The sequence below is a fragment of the Taudactylus pleione genome, unplaced genomic scaffold (genome assembly GCF_031769625.1).
Source record: "Taudactylus pleione unplaced genomic scaffold, aTauple2 ptg000535l, whole genome shotgun sequence".
Taxonomy (NCBI): Eukaryota; Metazoa; Chordata; class Amphibia; order Anura; family Myobatrachidae; genus Taudactylus; species Taudactylus pleione.
In genome coordinates, this window is record NW_028284937.1 from 10,815,328 (window position 1) to 10,832,277 (window position 16,950).

General features: G+C 40.2%; 1 protein-coding gene across 1 annotated transcript in view; it reads right to left on the reverse strand.

Moving 5' to 3' along the window:
* Positions 1–16,950, reverse strand: part of LOC148501110 (branched-chain-amino-acid aminotransferase, cytosolic-like) — a 52,811-nt gene that overhangs the window by 22,501 nt on the left and 13,360 nt on the right. The window contains exons 2-5 of the mRNA XM_088450955.1: positions 9,231–9,308; positions 5,012–5,212; positions 4,252–4,362; positions 3,175–3,294 (exon numbers count right to left, since the gene is read on the reverse strand). Coding sequence (XP_088307081.1) covers positions 3,175–3,294; positions 4,252–4,362; positions 5,012–5,212; positions 9,231–9,308 — 510 coding nt within the window. The remainder of the gene's footprint in view (positions 1–3,174; positions 3,295–4,251; positions 4,363–5,011; positions 5,213–9,230; positions 9,309–16,950) is intronic.

Genomic DNA, 16,950 nt, shown 5'->3' on the forward strand with positions numbered 1-16,950 from the left:
GAAATTGTGCTTATTTCCCTCTTAAGTACATATAAAACTTGTGTAGAATATGTGGGTGGTGTAACAGGTTTAATTACAATGTATGAACAGGATGGAATAGCAACGGGCATGATGCTTTTTATCTGTTTATTAATATTCCTGAACCAGTAAATTGATTAAATAATCAGTTATATGTAATCAATACTGTGTTAATTTAGGATGGTATTTATTGATTTTGTGCTATTAATGCTCAGTGGTTTTCAATTACTGTTATTCTGTCCGTTATTAATTTGGGATTTACTATTTCTATTATGATATGCGTTTTTCGATCAATGTCCCTATATTTAGGTATATATGCACATATAGTAACATATGGATGTATTGACATCCCTTAATTTAGGCCTTGATGTGGCATCTGCTATTGCCCCTTTACTTGTGACTACTAAGTGTTGAGGGCACTATCAGGGTTTACATCCAATCATCATGGTTACCCACTAAGTGCGGACGGCCTTCTTCTAAAAAAATAGTCACACCTGATTGGTTTACTTCCCCCTTAAACAAAGGGATCTCCCAGGCATACATCACTATGATGTGACCAAGCTACTCCAAGTGCGAAACGTACGTCATCAATCATGAAGCATGAGATGCATTAGAGCGAGGTCAGCAGACGGAGCGGTCAGGCACCATCCTGTGTAACACTGTGGAAGAAGCCTCCTGTTGCTTTCACCACTCCGACCTGTTCCTTGCCGCGATATACACACACAGACTCCCGCCTGCTGTGATCACAAACATTGACAAGCAACGCTTTGGATAGGTGTTCAGTATTCGATACATGAGCTAAGTATATGGTGTTTTGATACCATTGCTTTTAACTAACATAATTTCTACCTGACAAGCATTGCAGCTTAAAATTATTTTTATTACTGTATACGCGTGTATAAGGGATAAATCCAGGGTATGCTTTCATGTAAATTTCTGTTTGAATGGCAGTCCCCGGGATGATTAATATTTACCCATAGTATTACTCATAATTGGATAACGTGTATACTTCTTTGTGACACTGTAGCATATTTTTGGATCAGGTGTGGGTATTTACCAATTGTATCAGATCTTAGAACTCTGCAACAGAGTATCATGTTACAGTACGAAGTCCTTGGAGGACACCATTATATATGTCTTCTAGCAACTCAGTGTCTGTTGTTTAAGATAATAAGAACTGAATATATTGTGTCGTTGTGATAACTCATTTATGAATTTTTCTATAAGACATCTAATTGTTGGCAACAATCTCTTTATATGCTGATCCAATTAAAATTCTGGCAAAACAGATAATGTGATACAGAGATACGAATTAGGTGCTGGGTTTTATTTTCAGCACATAAGCTCCTTGTCTCAAAAGAATATTTTGCGTACATATTGAGATTATGTTGGTATTGAATCTCTGAAGGACACTATTATGTATATCTCCTAGGAGTTCAGTGCTTGTTATACCATTTCACAAGTACTGAATAGACTATGTCATTCAGAATGCTTACTTATGGTCTAAATATTAAGCATATACCATCTGCTGACAACAATTCTTTGTACATTAACTCTGCTAAAATTAATCTTTCATAGAGGGACGTATCGATGTACGGGGATCTGTTTCAGAAATTATGATTTTTTGTTCCTATAATAAGTGACATATACGTTGTGATTAAGTTACAACTAGCTGATGTGCTAACAGACTTTTGAGTTAGCTAACTGGACTGCTATTATGAGCTAAAGGTGCTGAGTTTTAGCAATTGGATGCAGTACAATTGAAATTATCAGGTGGTTCTTCTGATTATTTTCAGATAGATTTTGAACCAGTTGTGGAACCCAGTGTGTGTATTATCATATAAGCCAATTGAGCGCTTAATTGAATTTATCACTCTTAATTCGTATAGATAGAAGGTAACTTTATGTTCTATGTATGATTGTTATTTATGTTATATGTAACTGGCGTTTGTCTGTTGTTTGTACATCTTCTTACTTCTTAATTCATTAAAAGTTAAATTTTAACTATTTTTCATAGCAGTGCCCCCATGAAGGAGTCTTCTTTCTTTCTGGATCTTATAAAAAAAAAAAAAACACCTGGCGCATACTTGGGGACCCCTCCTGAGTCTATTTCGCTAGTTTAGAATTTTGTCCCCCAATCTTTTTTTTCGCCCCCAAAATTAAAGTACTTTTTTGGGGTTTCCTGTGATAGTTTTTTAAAAAATTTTGACACAGAATATCCAAGGGGTGCAGGGTGGTTTTTGGAAGTTTGTACCCCAAAACCCCAATTCTGCACTTTTTTTCGACACCTATTCATAGGTTATACTTTATCACTGGGTTCGAACCACTGACTTTCCGCACTGGCGAAAACTCGGAAGAATTGAATAAGGGGATAAGTCCAGATTGGCGATTGGCTTTTCGCCGGCAATTGAATATTGAATATAATTAGTCCTCAAGCCTCCTAATAGTTCATGTTTTGCACATACAACCTCGCTAATGCACAGGTGTATTAGTTACTAAAGCTAGGCACACACATGACAGATATGAGAAACAATACACAATTTTGATTTTCTTGTCTGAAAGAGGAAACGATCCTGAGAACATCAGATTTCCTGTGTAGACACTCAATTATCTGTTCCTTATGACCTAAAGATCATCAGAGGTGAAGTTTTTAAATTAACTAGGTCAGTCAGATCATGTACACACTACACAATATGCACGATAATGCATCTTTTAAGCAGGATGGAAGCTCCAATCTTCCGATCTGACCATAAAATAAGTGCTCATACATCTGTACACAGCATACAACTGTACAATTATAACTACCAGCCAATCAGTTTGACTGCCACGTTTTAATGGTGCATTAAAAACTAGATACATGCAGCCGTGGTGTCCGTCTTATGGAGTGAACACGGTGATGCAGATATATTGAGGAGGAGTGTGCAAGACACCTGATAGGACAGTGTGGATTTGGTGATATACCTATAATATTTCTCTATTTAGTACAAGTCAAACCTTGAGACAAGTGTTTTAGTGGATGTTTTATAAATAAAACTTTTATGCACTATGGAGCGCCCCCTCTATGAGAGAGAGAGAGAGATATATATATATATATATATATATGTATATGTGTGTGTGTATGTATTAAATATATATATATATAAGCTCCAAACTTACCTCCGTGCCAATAAAAGTTGGTCGAATATAGAGACTGGCAGTGGTAGATTTTGGAACCCAATCTCGCTCAAGGTCAATTAGTCTCCTCAGACACTCTAGAAGCTCGGCCTTGTCAAAGGACTGTAAATTAATAATAAATAATATCAGAAAAGGCTGAGCTCTTACAGTACCAATAACCTGTCAATTACAGCAGCGCTTCCAAAGAAACAGCAAATTTTCATATTAAAAATGCAATTCTCCTATGTAATTGATAAACAATTTTGGTACTGAAAGGGTTGTGACTGACACTCCAACCACAGCACAGCAAACATGGAAATATTGTAGGAATTTAATATATTTCCCTTGCCATTCAGTCTAGATCACAGCAGGGGCGGCGCTGCAGAGCAGCAACAATCACTGGGAAAATGGCGGCCAACGTTTTCCCGGTGACTCGCGCATGCGCAGTACTGCTGTCCCCTGGAAAACGGCACGGGCGCCATTTTCCCGTAGACCTGCGCATGCGCAGTAGATTCTGGCTCTAAGCCAGAATCTATTGTGGCACCGCTAGAGGGAGGAGGGGGCCTGCATTGAATCTGCACACAGGTCCCCTCCTCTCTTAAAACAACCCTGGATCACAGGTTCTCAAACTCGGTCCTCAGGTCCCCAAACAGTGCATGTTTTCCAGGTCTCCTCTCAGAATCAAAAGTGAAATAAGTATGTGGAGCTTCTAAAATGTGTCAGTGAGCAATGAATATACCTGTGCACCTGCTTGGTGACCCTGAAAACGTAACCTGTGCGGGGTCCTGAGGACAGCGTTTGAGAACACTTGTCTAGATGCTCCAGAGTAAAGGTGAAATAACAGAAGAACAGGTTGCATGCCAGGTACAAAACGTATAATGACAAGTTATACAACTACAAGTTATGCTGTGTCCATGCCCTTTATACATCATCCCCTTCCTCAAAAACAAAGAAATGAGCCCCTAACACTTACTACAAGTTATTAGCCTGCACAACTTAGGATCATCCGCAGTACAATGGACAGATTTAATACACCAAAGTATATTCTATGTGCGTATTCATGTCTTAAAATACACTTACAGGCAGACTGGATCTGAGTGCTGTCCGGTGCATTCTCTCCATGTTCAATGTGGGTCGAAAGAGACGAACTTGATTATCTTTTCCTCTGTAGGCTTTCATACCCTCAAACAGCTACAAGAAAAAGTTCAGAAGATATTAAGGATGTATATAGAAAGCTTGTAGTTCATTTTTTTCCCCATTTTAGGCTAATACAAATGTATTTTACTGTAATACAGTGGTCAGGACATTTAGGTATGGTGAGGCACCTTATTAAAACATACAGGATCCTAATTTCACATTATGCAGGTAATCAAAGTGGAGTGGGTGGGAAGCACCAGTGAGTTTCTCCATAGAGGCTCAATATTATATTCATCAAATCTACATGCAGACCAGCCTAGGAGACACAGAGTGATAACTCTGCAATCCTGTTCAGTATTCAACAAACAAACAAAAACCAGCAGAACTGTTATAATGGGCCACAGTTTAGGATGTGCCATTTAAAACCCCTAGGCCAATTGTGGCACTTTCCCTATTATACCAGAGAGAAGCCTTAATTCACAGTTATAAACGCTAAACTTGTATGGTGAAGCCAGTCATGGCTTTTCAATGAATTATTATCAGATCTCTGTAAAATACACCACAACACTGTCTAAACGTTACAAGTAACACAACTTCTGCATTATTATATATTAATAAGCTCTTAATGCAATCACGGAATGATCGTTATTAGTCCGCAGTGAGTAGATATTAGCACTTTGAGAACACCGTTATAGCAACTTACCTCAACAGAGTAGTGCAGGGCAGAGGAGGCAGGGTGAAGGGAAAGGTTTTGGAAGGGCTTAATGTGGGGCTTACCCCAGCCTTTCTCATTGGTCCATTCTATTGTCAGCATGTGGTCTGTGAACGTTTTTCCGAATACTAAGTCTGCCACTGGCGGCTTCTCCTTCGGTTGTTTGTTTAATTCTATTTGCAGGTCGGAGGCCTGAGGTGAAAGATAAAATAAAGTTACACTATATGTACAACAGTACGGTAATAAAAACTGACATATTTCTGTGGCTTAGACTCACTCACAAAATGTAACTTAAAGTGGTATGCCGCCATCAAACACCTGTACGTCTTTTTGTTTTGTTTAGCCTGTATAACTTAATTTACTAAAAAAAAATGGTAATACAGGTTTTAATCAATCAAGGAACTAAAGCTGGGTACACACTGTACGATATAACAAACGATGTGACGGTGGTCCCAATTTCACTAAATCCCAGAACACACAATACACAGTATGCAATATTCCGAACGACAGCACGATATAGATCGTGTTTGGGGATTGTATCCAGTATATTGTTTCTTCTGTATTAGTCCCAAAAACCAAGTCTACACAAAAGGCTAAAACTAGGGAGCTGGCCTTTATCTCTAAATTTGGGATCGGTATGAATGACTGCCGGACGAGAGCCCGGCAGTAGAAATCCCGACGCCGGCAGGCCGAATAGCGGAGATCCCGACGGAGGTGAGCAATTGTTCAACACCATTAAAATGTTGATACAAAAGTGTAAATCCTGTAACTAAACATGAGATTACTTGTTGAATCAATATAGTTCCATACTTATTAAAGGAAATACGTAGGATTAACCTTACAGGGGATCAATTAGATTCATAGTTACGTAGGTTTTATTACCATCTGTCATTTCTGCTACTAAATACAGTGTGGCTATATTGAAGGTGTCCACTATTTAATATTGATATGTGATTAACTAATATATCCCAGAATAAACATTTTAATGGTGTTGAACAATTGCTCACACTAAACAATCACATTAGATTCTAGAGGACTAATATATCCCAGAATAAACATTTTAATGGTGTTGAACAATTGCTCACACTAAACAATCACATTAGATTCTAGAGGTTATCTAATAGATTCATCAAACGGGATTACATTTATTAATACCTTTTCTCATTGAATGAGATATGAGGCTAACAGATAATCGAGTATATATTTAATGTAGACAATAATAGACAACCTGAATATACTGACCTTACTGTACATGATTATAATCATAATAAAGGTGATATAGTACTGTAAGTGATTATCTGGTCCATGTGCGAGACAACACTGGTTTTAAATCACATTGTACACTATTTTTATTATAAAATTACAAAAATCAATATTTTGCTGAACTGATCTTAAAAATGAAATAAAGGTTATGTTTTATATTTAGTGGGGTTCACTCTTTTTTGATATAAGGATATTTGAATATCAGTCCGTGAGTGCCCTTTATTGGGAATATCTGGCTCCTCTTTTTTGTTCATCAATGCTCATTTATATTCCCAGGAGCACCTCCCCTATACAATACCATTAGATATTTACATGAATGATTGGGGAAGGATGATGGCTATATAAGGTCTGTATGGACTTTAATTTGCTCTCTTTAACTGGAATTCATCCCCCCAACTTTACATGGAGGGATAGGTTCAGAAAATTATGTCAACAGGAGATATACTGGACATTCCAACGTAACTCTTTATTCCCTAGTGAACTAAACGAAGCATTGGAATTAAATGTTATATTGTAACCTTGGGTATGTTTTGTGTCTTTCCCCTTCCCTACTTTCTGCTACCTTTACTGGTTCTTATTTATTTTTTATTTATTTAATTTTATACATTTTTTTTATAATTTCTTCTATTTAATATAAACAATAATATATTTTTTTGTAAATCCCTATTTTTACCTACTTCTGCCGGTAAATGGTCTACGATTTGCTCATTGTCTAGTGAACTTATATAACTCCTTAGTACGTAAGGCGCTGCTGCGCTCCAGAGCCGATACCTGGTCTCTACACGACGTGACACCACTATAACCTATGAGAGCTCAGACGGATGTAAACAAATATAGTGGGGATATTTTCTGTCACGATCGGACCTTGTACATTTTAAAGCAAGTGCGTTTTATGCAATTTTAGATTGTATTAGTTTGTATCTGTATATGGACTTGCCTCCTATTATATTTATAAACATACACACTCTTTGTAATATATATATATATATATATATGTGTGTGTGTGTGTGTGTGTGAATGATTACTGTAATTGGGCACACTTGAGGACTATTAAGCACTAATGAAAGGTACTACATAAAGGAGGATCTGCAGGCATACAGACACCTTGAAAAAGCTGCTTCTATGCTGTGAAACGCATTGGTGGTTTTACTCTGGCTATTGGCACTTGTCACTTTGGAAGCAAGCACCTTCCCATTCATTGGGGGTGTGGTATAAGAGATAGACAGTAATTAGTTAGACAATGTCTAGATAGACACCAGATTAGTCAATAGTCAGACAGGGAAAAAAGTTAGACACAAACAAAAGTCAGACACACTAAAGTTAGACATGAAGAAAGTTCGACAGGTATAAAAGGTCGACAGGGTCAAAAGTTCGACGTGAAAATGGTCGACACAAAATGGTCGACAATCATTTTTTTTTTATTTTTAGCCCTAATCTTCACCCTAACCCTCCCTCCTGGTGCCTAACCCTAACCATCTGGGTAAGTGCCTAACCCTAACCGTGGGGGTAAGTGCATAACCCTAACACTCCAGTAAGTGCCTAACCCTAAAAAAAATAAAAAATATGTGTCGACCATTTTCATGTCGAACTTTTGACCCTGTTGACCTTTTATACCTGCCCAACATTTTACATGTCTAACTTTAGTGTGTCTTACTTTTGTCTGTGTCGAACTTTTATCCTTGTCTAACTATTAACTGTCTAACATCTGGTGTCTATCAAGACATTGACTAATTAATTACTGTCTATCTATAGTCTGGAACCCATTCATTGGGACGCTGTCTGGATTTGGGACTATGTGCAATATTTCCAGCAACTGGCTATTACGAGGCTCCATCGGCTTGCGTTGGAAAATCATTGACTGCGAGACCATCGCTAATTAAGGATCCCTCCAAGGTTTTATCACAGGCCAGTAAACCAAATAACATTTAAACTGGTTTTTTTTTGCCATCTAAAGACTTCCATCTGGTGCTTATTTATTGCTTCAGTTCTACTATTCCAGTGCCTACAGGTTTTATACAACATATGCCTTTTTAGATTTATTATACATTATATACATCGATGTATGGATACATGTATTAATTTTTTGAATCCTTTCTTTATGTGCCTATACTAAGTAATGTTTTTTTATGTTTTTTATTATTACATTTCTATTGTACCATTTATCTTTAGCGCTGCTTATTGCTTTTACTCATTGATACACAGGAGGCTGACTACTTCCATTTAGCAGCTGCTTGGAGCAGCGACACATGACGTCGCCCTTCACTATATATTTTTTATAGTTATTAGTCGTTAGGTCTGTGCTCAGCTTTAATCCCAATTATGAGTTATGCCTACTTACAGGTGCATTGTGCGGCAATACTTGAAAGCTACACATGAAGGGATACATCTCTATGGAAAAGGAATCTGAGTGACTTTAACACCGGGGAAGATTTACACATCCAAGAAAATTGGGTGACTTAAAACATCCGAGAAAATGTAGTATGATGGAGCATACACACGGTCAGATTTTTCTTCAGAGCTGAACGATAACGATTTAAAAAATCGTTCATATCTGAAGGAAAATCTGACATATCTGTCAGATGAACGATTTGAACGATGCGCGTTCCCGATGGTCAGATAACGATATCTGACATCTGATGTGTTTGCAGTCAGACTTGGACGATTCCATTCATTTTAATGCAGTCAAAAATCGTTCAAATCTTTGGTAAAATCGTTCAATCGTTCATCTGACAGATCTGACAAATCTGACCGTGTGTATGCTCCATGACAGATACAAGCCGGTATTAATTGATTTAGTTTTTTTTTGTTTTTTAAGTTTAGTTAGGTCTCATAGAAAATCTGAAACTTGAGGATGAGACAATAAAAATATCATTAGCTCAACTAAAGACAGGAACAGAAATATGCCACAAGTAGCCCTGTTGCCCTTGACTACAAAGTCATTCCTCACCTTAAATGTAGTACTTGCAGCTCTCCATGTGATACTCGGCCAACTGCGCTGAGCCGATACTAGCTGTCTACCCAGAACCTATGAAATTCAAGTGCAAAGAAGAAATATTAGATATCATATTTATACACGTTTTATATTTGTAGCAGTTTTCAGTCCATTTCAAGTATAAAAGACCGGGGCTATGCCTCCCTAAAGTGGATCTCTAACATGATAGCAATGTGCCCTTTAGTATTACAGGTTGAGTCTCCCATATCCAAAATGCTTGGGACCAGGGGTATTTTGGATAACGGAATATTCCGTATTTTGGAATAATTGCATACCATAATGAAATATCTTGGGAATAGGGCCCAAATATACACACAGAATGCATTTATGTGTTATATACACCTTATACACACAGCCTGCTGGTCATTTTATACAATATATTCAATAATTTTGTGGCTCAAACAAAGTTTGTGTACAGAAATGAAATTCATTTATGTTTCATATACACCTTATACACACAGCCTATAGGTCATTTTATACAATATTTGTAATTATTTGTGCCTTAGACAAAGTTTGTGTACATTGAACCATCAAAACTCAAAGGTTTCATTATCTCAGTCATGCCAAAAAAATTTCGTATTTCGGAATATTTGGATATGGGAGACTCAACCTGTACTTCAAACAGCTACAAGAAAAAGTTCAGAAGATATTAAGGATGTATATAGAAAGCTTGTAGTTCATTTTTTTCCCCATTTTAGGCTAATACAAATGTATTTTACTGTAATACAGTGGTCAGGACATTTAGGTATGGTGAGGCACCTTATTAAAACATACAGGATCCTAATTTCACATTATGCAGGTAATCAAAGTGGAGTGGGTGGGAAGCACCAGTGAGTTTCTCCATAGAGGCTCCTCCGGAAAATAGACACGCGCATAAATTTGCAAGAAAGTGGGTAAAAGTCTGAAGCGGCGCATCGTGCTAAAGTGTAAATGTTCCAAGTCCAGCTTCTCGCAACTTTTGTATCGGCGCTTTATTCTTTTAAAAAAAAAAAATGTTTTTGTTTATTTTAGATTTATTAATGGCTTAAATAACAAAGAGCCTATGAGGGAGTTCCTTTATTATATGGTGTTTATAAGTGTTTTTTGTGAAGTGTTACTAGTCTTGTGTCCTTCTGCACACCCAGGAACGCAACTAAAAATGCACCCAGACCCCCTCTCTAACTCAATTTAATAATCTTGCTCTTGTGAAACTGCTTCTGCACTTCCCAGCAAAACGTCGCCTAACGACCAGCGCAGACCTCGGCTGCACTGCACATATATTAATGCGCATTGGTGGCAAACTAAGTGTATTACATTACCAAAGAGCAGGGCCAGTGCGTGAGTCCTAGACAACCCCCTGCACCCGCCCCCTCTTTCTCATAGATGAGAAGCTGCCAGCTGCTGCTCATAGCCTACGCTGTGGTGACAATCAAGACCCGAATGAAGGATATTTATGGGTGACATGTATCCAAGTGGAGAAGTTGTCCATAACAACCAATCAGCTTCTAACTAGCATTTTTCAAGTACATTCTATAAAATGATTGGTTGCTCTCCCACTTGTTCACTCTTTAGAAGACTTGATACATCTCCCCCTGTGGGGAGATGTATCTCTCTCTGAGGCTTAGTAAATAGACCCCGATGCTCTCATATCCCACACTGGAGTCTTTCTCTCTCCAGGTCCTAGTGAATAGAGTACCAACCAATCAGCTCCTGTCATTTTTCAAACAGCCTGTAAAGTGACAGGAGCTGATTGGTTGGTACTTCATCTCCAAGGCAGAAAGACATGCTCGTTCCTTGGCAGAGCTGCCCTAAATGGGGTCACTAGTAGCAGGGTCTCCAACATTAAAACAAATGTAGTTGTTTCAGAACTGCAATTACAGTATATGCCAGTGCAAATCTGGGGTTATTGTATCCACTAGCTCTTTAAATATGTGTAACAGCTTAGTACAGTATATGCGAGTTTAATACCAAATGGTCACCGCTGCTGGTGGTTTAAATACTACTTGAGGGATTTGTCCTGATTTTCCACAAAGGGATTAACAGGACTGCATTAATTATCATACTGGCAGAACACTGCGGTAATGTCCCACTGGCAGACAGGGTACAAAAGGCAAATGGCTGATTTGCATTCTGCAGATCTCAGCAAGAATAGTGGCCGTGAGAAGCAACCCCTGGCATCCAGGCCCCTCCTTCAAGGTGGGCTGTAATGGGACTGTCCCCCATCCGCACCAATCCCACAGCAGACTACCTTGATAGTTTGCTCAGAATACTGAACTCTGGACTTTAAGAGTTGACAGATAAACACTTCCCTATACAGAGTTATGTCCAGCAAACAGACCTGAGGCACTTCTCTTGGCATTATGTGGAGCTGATGGAGAGATGATAATGAAACAGTACCTACTGATCAGCCCGTGTATAATATACAGCTTGCTTGCCATGTGAGGCTGCCAGGCATGGGGGTGAGTACTTCATTACATAGCATTGGATAGAATGTTAAGGCTTTGAGACAGTTCATGAGTAGCATAATTATGTTTTCTATATGACTATTAGGACATAAAATAAAATATATGAAATATCCAGTAACCTGCATCTGTTCTCTCATACGCTAGAAAAAATTATATATAGCATTTTCTCCCTAGAATTATTCAATGGGCTGATTTCTGCATCACGCTTTAAAGCTATTGAAACATTTTTTAAAAAGTACCTGCAGCATATGGACCCATGTTGTCACTATATGTAAAATACAAACTACACAGCACTACAGCCAAAACCAGTGTGGGATGAATAACTCACATGGATGATGTCATCTACTTTGGTGGTCTCTATTATCTAATATTTATGGTCTCAAGTCCCATAGTAAACTGACCAGCTGCAGATCTAGGAAGATTTTACACTAGGGGTTAGATTTACTAAAGTGCGTGTTTTTTTAGAAGTGGAGACGTTGCCCATAGCAACCAATCAGATTCTACTTAACACTTATCTAGCACATTCTAGAATATAATGGCTAGAATCTGGTAGGTTGCTATGGGCAACATAGCCACTTCTAAAAACCTCGCACTTTAGTAACTAAACCCCTCGATCTTATTTATTTGGGGAAAGGGTGCACAAAAAAACACTGACAAGCATAGCACTAAACTTCTGCCAGGTGATGTGGACAAACTTTATTCGTAAATACTGTTAGTAACAATATAAGGGAGCAGGTGAGAAGTGTTACTAGCACTAGCAGTGGTGAATTTCCCATTAGGCACATGAGGCATGTGCCTAGGGGTGCCACTTGTTGGGGGGGGGGGGAGGGGAGGGGCACTTGGATGCTTGTTTTAGTACTATCAGTCCGAAATATACCAGCAACTACAACATCTTTCCACTCTACTGTACCATATGCCACCTTGAGTGTAGTATGAAGAGGTGGGGCATGCACAAGCCACCACTTTAAGTTGCCTTACTTATGAAATATGCATCTATAATTAAATATAAAACAACATGTCATAGTTCATGGCTTTTTTAATGATATTAAATTGCCAATCATCAAATGAGGGCTTATAACCAATGAAAATAATAAAATTCGGCAGAGGGGGCGGGCATTACTATTGTGCCTAGCTGCGCCCTAACACCTATATCCGCCCCTAGTTAGACAGACCGATCCGCTAGTCAGCATAAGGTCATCAAACTTTTCACCTCAAGGATTTATATTTTGTATGGATTCCAAAACTATTGAACAAGGCATCATTTGCTGTTCTGAGATCCTTACACTGTTTTGTAGATGTGCTAGTACTGTAGTTCTCTGAATGTTTTGTGGTAGTTTTTGTTTTCCTTCAAAAATGGCTTTGATAAGTAGTACAGTTCAAATATCTTAATGACAAATGCAGTCATTAAAAATAGAAATCAGGATATAGATGTTTGGTAGCCCTGGCAGAGAGCCGCTGTGTCACAGTACGCAGCGGCTGTGCTAAAGTATACAAAAGCCACAGGAGGCGCCTTGTGTAAAAAGACGCTTACTGCAGGCTGTGATCTGATGCTGCATTACCAGCGGACATCTGAGTAACACGCAGGTAACGGGTGATGATGCCCAGCGTCCCAGAAAACAGGGGTGTGGGGGAGGGGGGGGGGGGGTTGGTGTTAACCCCATTTGCTCCACAAACGGCCGAAGCATATCAATCATGCTGTGGCTTCAGGGGCACTGCGACCGTCATCACTTACAAAGATCTGCGCATGTGCAGATCGAAATCCATCGGAGACCATCGGGGCCCAGACTGTGCATAGTTCTCTGTAGAACTGAGTGTTAAGCTGGCCATACATGGTGCGATATGCACCGTGCGACGTGATGGGAGATCAGAGGTCCAACATATTGGGCGGTCCCCACACATGGTGCGATCGGGTGGCCAACCGCCCGATATGCCGGCTCCCCCATCCCCCACCCGCATAGCGCTGCATGGGATCACGCATCTCATCCCCAGATCGATTGAACCTGCAGTAAGACCTGGGGGTGCGATGTACGATCCCACGGGTGCGCGCTCTGTCCGATATCATGGCCATACAAGGTACGATAGAGCAGCCAAATCGTACCAATCCGTCGGATCAGCTGGTTTATGGCACCGTGTATGGGCACCTTTACACTGCACAGCACAGTCCTCAGTGTCATGCAAGTGTGACGTGTCTATTCTATTGTATAAAATTGTACAGGAGTCATGCAATAATAAGTCAGTGCATGAACTTCCTCCTCGTATCTAATAAGCTATAGACCAAAACTGATCAGTTATATAGCAAAACAAAAACCTTATTTGCAGCAGGTGAGTCCAGCTCTATTAATAAGCGTGAATGTACAGGTGTGTGCACATATTGGCTTATTCTCACAGTTATCTTTGCTGTACTACTAACTTTGTTATGCTAAGTGATCTCACTGTTAACCAATGCACTGCTGCAAGACTTTGTAGTTCTCTATACACATTAGGCTGGGTCTCAGATGGATGCTAGCTGAAGCTGCTGAAGTTGGAATCATCTTTTCTGAGAAAAGCATTGTGCGTGCAACCGAAGTGGAAATAGCACCCAGATGGGATTGGGAGATGTGGTTATTATATTTATTGAAAATAGGCTGTATCCAGGCAAGTCCGGCTGCGGTACAGTCAGGAATGGTACTAAGGTGTCCTGTGCCCGCCTGCAAACTATACATTTGCGCCCTCATATAGTTAGCATTCACGAATCTCTAATGCAAGAGCAAATGGCCCCATTGCAGGGGCGTATCTATAATGGGTGCAGGGTGTGCAGGCCACACGGGCCCCTGGGTCCAAGGGGGCCCCGCACCGCACACCCTGTACCCATAGCATACCTACCTCTCCAGAGTCCCACGTCGGAGCGGGGGTCCGGCGCAGTACAGGGAAAATGGCCACCACGGCCATTTTCCCGGTGACCTGTGCATACGCTATAGACTCTGGGCGCACTCTAGTGACCAGAGTCTATCGCTCCGGCGCTGGCTGCGCACAGCTCAGTAGTGTGCTGCCGGCTGCCGGACATAGAGAAGGGGGCCCGTGTCGGAGACTGCACATAGGCCCCCTCCTCTCTAGAAACGCCCCTGCCCCATTGGTAAAGTGTCTGACTACATTGTGTGGGATGCTAGGTTTGAATTTCAAATTAATGAGAATGTGCAATAGCTACATACAGTTGGAATTCACAAACTTACTTTGGAGCAGCAAATGGCTACATTGGTAAGCGGTCTGGCTGCAAAGCATGAGGTGACTGGTTCGAGTTCCAGCTATGATAGTATTTTGAAATGTGTTAAATGAAGGAGAATATGACTGAAGGTGCTTAGGGTTAGAGGAACAGGTGACGGGGAAGGGGAGGATATGTGATCACTCAGATGCACGCAGAGGAGGAGATGCCAGGACTCACAGTTTAGGAAACTACATGGCCGGTGCAGCGAAGCTCCCTCTCCAGCATGGCGCTTACCGCACTGCGCTGGCCCTGGGTACAGTACAGATGTGCCAGGGTTAGGTATGGCTAATTTGGAGACACACACAGTGTGGAACAGTGACACCTGCAATGGGATGGACCATGGGAGACAATGGTGAGCCTGTGCCCCAGAGAAAACCAGCCATGTGCTGATAGCACTGGGGTTCCTCCCGCGGGATGTAGTCAATAGACCGGCGGACTAAATGCTGCTGTTCTATATCCCGACTGTGGAACCCCGACATGGGACTTAAGATGGGCATCAAAATACAGATGCCTATCTTAATCCCGACGCCTATGTAGGTACCCCCTGGGAAGTGAGTTTTTATAAGTGGAGATGTTGCCCATAGCAACCAATAAGATTCTACTTAACATTTAACTAGCACCTTCTATAAGATAATAGCTAGAATCTGATTGGTTGTTATTGGCAACATATCCACTTCTAAAATCCCGCACTTTAGTAAATATACCCCTAAAGTGGCATATCCACTACAAAATTAATGAACGATTATGACATAGTTATTGTTCATTATACTGTGCAGTGGATAGTGTGACCACACTGAACTAGATATCGTCCGGCTGGACAGTAGGTTCAGACGATGACAGATGGCGACTACGACCAGCATGAGCGCACATCGCTTGTCATTGCCGGCATATTCAATGTACGATATTGCGAACAATGAATGATAACATTATCGTTCATTTATATCGTGTAGTGGATATGCGTCTTAAGTCTTAGCAACCAATCTGACATTTGCTTCCATGACTATTATTCTAGATCGATTGGCTGTTATGGGTTACTATACCCCTAAATGAGACCAGGGGCCAAATGTAATAGGGTGAGAGTTTAGAAAATGGGAGAGTTTAGCAGCAATCTCTCACATTGGTCGAGTTTTATCTTCAAAGTAGCAAAACATCTGGATGCGAGTTTAAATCGTGAGAGTTTTTTTGAGTCTAAAAACATGAGAGTTTACCTGTTCTCTGACTCTATTACATTGGCCGTGTTTGAAAAGTGTGAAAGGTTACTGCTAAACTCTCACATTTTCTAAACTCTCACCCTATCACATTTGGCCCCATGTGTATTTAGAAAACTAAATACATATATCCCAGAAAAAAGCATTCAATGGTATCCAGTCGACTTGTCAACATTCAGAAGGTCGACAGGTTCTGAATGTCGACATAGTCATTAGGTCAACAATCAATACGTACATATGCATTTAGGTCAACATGCTTAAAATGGCAACACATTCACAATGTCAACACCAAAATGTCAACATATATTTATTTTTGTTGATTTTTAGGGTTAGGCTACAATATATGTAAACATTTTTGACATTTTGGTGTCGACATATTATATGTTGACATTCTGAATGTGTCGACATTTAACCGTGTTGGCCTTAATACATGTCTACATATAGGTTGTCGACCTAATGACCATGTCGACCTTCTAAAAGTTGACAAGTTATACCACGCCACATTCAATATAGCACACGCTCTGGGCCTGATTCTGAGTCGCACGCTGCTGTGAATGCTTTAGCGGCTTTTGCTGTAGTCGCACTTGCAATTATATGCTAATATCAGCCCTTTCCCAGATGTACAGGCGTCTGACTGTGCAGGGACTGAGGTGCCCACTTTAAGCATCTTTAGATTTTGTAATACCACTTGGTACATCTTTAGACACTGTATTACCGCTTGGTGCGTCTTTAGACACCATCAATGGTCGCACCATCGAAACTTGCACCAGCCCTATGGCAGA